This window comes from Apium graveolens, unplaced genomic scaffold, assembly GCF_009905375.1.
Source record: "Apium graveolens cultivar Ventura unplaced genomic scaffold, ASM990537v1 ctg488, whole genome shotgun sequence".
In the NCBI taxonomy this organism is placed as follows: domain Eukaryota; kingdom Viridiplantae; phylum Streptophyta; class Magnoliopsida; order Apiales; family Apiaceae; genus Apium; species Apium graveolens.
In genome coordinates, this window is record NW_027418726.1 from 21,095 (window position 1) to 27,404 (window position 6,310).

The 6,310-nt window shown below is 36.8% G+C and overlaps 1 protein-coding gene across 1 annotated transcript; it reads left to right on the top strand.

Annotated features, from left to right (window-relative positions):
* The first annotated feature begins 860 nt into the window (after positions 1-860).
* On the top strand, positions 861-2,021 carry LOC141702330 (uncharacterized). The gene is made up of 2 exons (XM_074506032.1): positions 861-1,016; positions 1,335-2,021. The coding sequence occupies exons 1-2, from the start codon at positions 861-863 to the stop codon at positions 2,019-2,021; spliced, it is 843 nt and encodes a 280-aa protein (XP_074362133.1).
* The last annotated feature ends 4,289 nt before the right edge of the window (positions 2,022-6,310 follow it).

Consider the following 6,310-nt stretch of genomic DNA (forward strand, 5'->3'; position numbering starts at 1 on the left):
AGTGAAACATCAGGTGAAGGAGCTTTTCAATCAAGGCACAAAGCTTCATCCTTCAAGCAAAATAGAAAATGAGGAGCACCTAGAAGATGCATTATTAGCAACATCAAATAATCTGAGAGAAAAGCAAAAATTTCTCCATGTTCGGTTTGCAAGAAAACAAATCATTCTGTAAAGAATTGTTGATTTAAGGGAAAACCTCAATGTACTTATTGCAAAAAATTCAACCATACCGAGGAGGACTGTAGAGTCAAAAATCAGCAAGCAAGTATATCAGAAATAATGGGGGATGAGAACAAATTATTTTATGCATGTCAAAATGCAACAAATCAGAAGGACGCTTGGCTTATTGATAGTGGTTGTACAAATCATATGACCAAACACTCTCATGTTTTCACCAAAATAGACTCCCTACTAAAGTTCTAGTGAGAATAGACAATGGAACAATGATAAAATCTGAAGGTAAAGGTACCGTCTCTATTCAAACAAAGAAAGGAGAAAGACAAATTAAAGACGTTCTCTATGTCCCTAGTCCGGATCAAAATTTAATCAATGTTCCTCAAATGATGCAAAATGGATATTCAATTCATTTTGAAAGAGACACCTGTGATATCTATTATCCAAAGGAAATAACATTGCTTGCATAAAAATGCAACAAAATATTTTTCCATTCAATGACAGTACAAAATACAAGAAACGTCAATGCACATGCTCAAGAAAATTAGCTAACATGGTTGTGGCACAAGCATTTTAGGCATAATAATATATAAAGCTTGAAGATATTTTCTAACATATATATGGTTAAGGGACTTTCTGTGATTCCAGAAACTACAGGTGTATGTGAAGGATGACAGTTGGGAAAAATGTCTCGAAAGCCATTTCCTATTGGACAAGCATGGAGAGCATCCAAGAAATTAGAATTGGTACACACAGATGTGTGCGGTCCAATGAGAACGCCCCCACTTGACAATAGCAAGTACTTTATTCTCTTTATTGACGATTACTCTCCAATGACTTGGGTATACTTCCTGAAAGTAAAATCGGAGGTATTTAAAGTTTTTAACAAATTCAAGAGCCAAGTTGAAAAGAAAAGTGTACGTCAAATCAAGTATTTAAGGAGCGATAACGGGACTGAGTATAACTCATCAAAATTTAAAGAATTTTGTGAAGTGAAAGGAATAAATCACCAAATGACTGTTCCATATACACCACAACAAAATGGTGTGTGTGAAAGAAAAAATAGATTCGTGATGGAGATGGCAAGATCAATGCTGAAAGACAAAGATTTATCGAATAAATTATGGGCGGGAGCTGTCTACACAACAATATATCTTTAGAATCAGTTACCTACAAAGGCTGTTTATAATAGAACGCCTCTTCAATTATGGTCTGGGCGTAGACCGACTGTGAGTCACTTGAAAATATTTGAATGTGTATGTTACATCTATGTACCAATTGAAAAACAACATAAATTGGAAGATAAAGTCGACAAAGAAATCCTCCTTGGATACAGTTCACAATCCAAGGGATATTGGGTTTATAATCCACAAAACAACAAATTACAAGTCAGTAGAGATGTCGTATTTGATGAGAATGCTTCTTGGGATTGGGAGCAGAACGACATCAACATAATATATGTTATCACAGAAACATTCAATCCGGAACCAATACCGACAATGGTTGGACAACATGAAGAACATTTTCGGGAGGAGTCTGATAGTAGCTCAAATAACTCAGACTCGCCAAAATATGAGTATGATAGTTTTTCAGATTCACCACCTACAAAAACTCGAAGGCTGTCAGATTTATACGAAAATATTTTGAGAATACCTAATTTAGATCCTGAACAAGTTCAATTCTGTTATTTTACCTCAGATGTACCGAATAATTATGAGCAGGCAGCTCATCACAAAGAATGGAGAACTGCAATGAAAGAAAAAATATCTATGATTGAAAAGAACCAGGCATGGGTGTTATATGATAAACCACCACACAAGGACACTATTGGCGTGAAGTGGGTCTAAAAATTTAAGCAAAATCCAGATGGTTCGGTTCAAAAATACAAAGTAAGACTAGTCTTGAAAGGCTACTCACAATAATTTGGAGTAGATTATAATGAAACTTTGGCGCTTGTTTCAAGACAGGACATAATCAGAACAATACTTGCTCTTGCCGCACAACGAAAATGGAAAATTTACCAGCTCGATGTAAAAAATGCATTCCTAAATGGATTCCTGGAAGAAGAAATCTACGTAGAGTAACCACCAGGATTCATAATAAAAGGAAAGGAGGACAAAATGTTACGATTAAAGAAGGCGTTGTATGGGCTTAAGCAAGCTCCACGAGCATGGTACAGTCAAATTGACAAATATTTTCATCAACAACGATTTAAGAAAAGTCCAAATGAAGCTACTCTATACATCAAAGTGGAAGAACCTGATCTATTAGTTCTTTCCCTTTATGTCGATGATCTCATTGTTATTGGAAGTAACCTGACAATGATCAAAAACTTCAATGAACAAATGATGAAAATATTTGAGAAGACAGATCTAGGCATAATGAATTACTTTCTATGGATGGAGATTGATCAAACAAGAGAAGGCATCTTCATCGGTCAGAAAAATTATGCGACTAACATTTTAAAGAAATTTAACATGGATAAATGTAATCCAATTTCAACTCCCTTGGCTCAAAATGAAAAATATAGCAAAAATGATGATTCAGGAGAAGTAGATGTTAAGTGTTATAGAAGCATAATTGGAAGTTTATTATATTTAACTGTAGCATGGCCAGATATAATGTATGCTACAAGTATGCTATCAAGGTGTTATTCCTAGAAGACTAACAATGAGATTTACAGAAGGGGGGTTGAATGTAAATCTCAAAACTTTTTCAAGTTTTGAGAAGTTTATTAAAGCAGTGTGTTCTAGATGAACAAGTGTATGAATTGCTTTGAGCTAATGCAGACAGATATATATTCAAACACAAAATGTAAAGAACACAACAAACTTTAAAAACTTTTCTGGTGGATTTGTTGTTCCACCAGAGATGGTATATTAGAAAATCTGTGTTCAACAATGTTGATCACAGCTGCATCCTAGTACAAACTAGATGAATTTTCTCTCAAGATATTTCTTAACAGCTCTGGAAAAATCTATCTAATTACTAGCTTCTTCTTGGTTTATATATATTACCAAGTGTACAAGTGAAAAACAATATAAAATTACAATAGTAAAATAAGTTCTTCACTTGCTTCTTTTCCTGTTCACTCAAGTACTTTGTTGACTATTGCAACTTTGTACTAAAGAAGAACGGCTGCTTTTTCTGTTGATCCTGAAATTCGGCTACCACATCTCAGGTTTTCTCTGTCAACTCACGTGCCTCTGTTTGTAGGTACAACTACCACTTATCAACGGCTAATTAGCAGAACATCCGTTGAAGCTTTCATCCGTTGATGACTTCATCCGTTGAAGGATGTTATCCGTTGAAGCTTTCATCCGTTAATGCTCTCATCCGTTGAAGGATGTTATCCGTTGAAGCTTTAGAGACATCCGTTGAAGCTTAGCTTCTCATCCGTTGAAGGTCTTTTAAGTCATCCGTTGATACCACTTCATTTATACAAAATTACAAGGCATGAAATATTTACAATTGGCCTTCCTATCTGCATATCATCTAGTAGTCAACATGACTCATAGTTTCTCTCAACTTCTAAGAATTACAATTTTAAATACAGAGACTGAAATATGCTACAATACTAGACTTATTTCTAAGTAAAGCTACACCATCAACGGATAGCCAAAGTGGTCTTATCCGTTGAGGCTACAGACACTAAATTTCTACTTAAGTGTTTTGTTAAACATATCATCAAACTAATGCACATATATTCCTAACAATCTCCCCCTATTTATGTCTATAAGAACTGTAGGCATAAATTCAGGGTTAACTTGATGATAACAAAACACTTAACAAATATTTGAATTGAAACTAAGTAGAAATATAAAAAGTGCTGCAAAAGTGTATGTACTAGGAGGTAATTGAAGATTTACAGTATTTCCAAGGGTGCTCCTCTAGCCTGAGCAAATCATCATTTTCTTCTTTGTTCCCTGGTTTTCTTTCCTAGCCCTTTGTCATTTCCCTCAATTTGGAGTTGGAGTTGTCTGAAGAATTCAGCTTCATCTTCATCACTGATATCCAACTTAGATTGCATTTCCTTGAGAGTTTCATTGCTGGCAATCTTGAGTTGGTCTTCAAGTCTGAAAAATCTTCTGACTCCTTTGTCATCTCTAAATTCCATCAACCAATGAGGTGATTTGTGAATTTTAGTTCCCCTTTCTTGTATGAGTAAGGTTCTGGGCAAAGCATTTGGTTCCCTCCAAGTCTTCCTTATGTTGGCAATCTTGTTGAGAATTTCAGTCTTGGCTGTTCTGGTAAAGCCAGAATCCTTTTTGATGGCTGAAAAGACTCTGATCAAGGTAGAGTAGCCTTCATTTAGAATCCTGTAGAGAGGCCATGTTCTTTCCCCAGCTCCCTTATATCTGAAAACCAATCTCTCTGGTAGCTGTCTGTAGGCAGCTATTCCCCTTACTTCCTCCAGCTCATCCAGATAGAGATTAATGTCTGAAATTTCTTTTATGTCACAGATGTGAACATAATCATCTTTAGAAATGGGTGACTTAGGCTTAGGTTTTTGTTTTTGAGTGAATTTCTTAGAGGTTGTGGGAGGTGTAGATTTTGGTTTTCTTTTCTGTTTCTTTGGTGGTGGAAGAGTGGTTAGAAAGGTAGGCAATGTGATGTTGTCCCAATCAATAGGTTCCTCTTTTGGAATGATTGGTTCACCATGGATATTTATAGAGGGATCAGCAACAAAAGGTTCAGGTATGGAAGGTAGTGGTTTAGATATAGATTTGGTATCTTCAGGGTTATCTTCACTCCTTCTGTGTGCCTTGGCCTTTCTTCTGTTTCCCTTCTGCCATTCCTCTCTTTCCTCCATATTTTCACCAAATATGCTCCCAAGAACCTCATCTAAGTTAGCAATCTTTTCTTCACCCCTGACTTCAATTCCTTTCATTTCTTCAACTTGGCTTGACTTTAGCTGTTTTTCAAGCTTTGCTTGTGCTCTTTTGTCAGCCTTTAATTGCTTGGCTTCTTCTTTCTTGGCTATTGAGAATTTGGGATGTCCTTGCATCACACATATGCTCTTTCCCTCTCTAATTATAATAGCTCTATTTCTCCTTACAGCCTCATCCATGGACTTTTTGAGATAGGCAATACTCCTGCCTAAAATCTTGTTCTCATCATCTTTTGAAGGAGGAAAGTCCACTTCTTTTAAAGGATTCTTTGTTGAGTCCTTATTGAATCTTTCATTGGGCTTGAGGATTATAGCTTGTAGCTCTTTGGAAGAAGCTTCTCCATCCTTATGACTCCCTACTGGCATGAGCTCCATGTTGATTGGTTCAATTTTGTGCTGTGTTTTCACAGATATTGATTTGTCTTGTGTAGAACCAAACAACAGTTGCAACCTTTCATCAATTCTCCTCCTTTGCTCTTTCACTTGGATTTCAGTTGCTGCAAGCTGAATCAAATCAATTCCATCAGGTTTTCCCTTGATTTGAATGATTGGAGAGGTAGTGATGGCAGGAACTAGCACTTTAGATATCTGAATCTTTGTAGAGGGCTCTCCTTCCCCTTCCCTTTTATTCTCCCCCTTTTTGTTATCATCAAGGAAAGGGGTCAAGCCTTGTGCTTTTGCCAGCTGCATTAGGAGATTGGTTTGAGATTGTTGGTTGAGAAGAAGGGTGGCCACAGAGTCTTCAATTCCTTGAACTCTGTCCTTCCAACTTGGCCAGCCTTTGTTCAGTAACTGATTCCTTTGTCAATCTCGAAACCAAGTCCTGCAAAGTACCATAGGGCATGACTGAATCCAATTTTTCTGAAGTGAAGGATTTCAAGTCAGCAATATCTTTCCTGAGTCATCTAGACTCATATTTTGCTTTACTTTTTGCAACTTCATGAGATGCAGTGAGTCCAGGTGAGCTTGGAGGATAGCCTTGATATTTGCATTTGAAGTGTTCTGAATGGCCTGTTGAATAGTGATGATTTGTTTGACCAAGTGGACATTGAATTCACCTGTTCTATGCTCCTTAGTCAGGGCCCATTCAGGTAGATTAGGAATGGAAACTAGGGTCTTCATCTCCCCCTATGTTCATGCTTCCATCAGAAGAAATAGAGTCATCATCATCAGAATTTACTCCAAATTCCTCAGATGGCTCACCAGCTGTAGAAGGCATCCTGTTAATAGCAGCTTATCCCTTTT

Coding starts and splice junctions, on each gene's coding strand:
- LOC141702330 (XM_074506032.1), top strand. CDS start 861: ATGTCTCGAAAGCCATTTCCTATTGGACAAGCATGGAGAGCATCCAAG. Junction 1,017..1,334: donor ATTACTCTCCAATGACTTGG/GTATACTTCCTG, acceptor ATATATCTTTAG/AATCAGTTACCTACAAAGGC.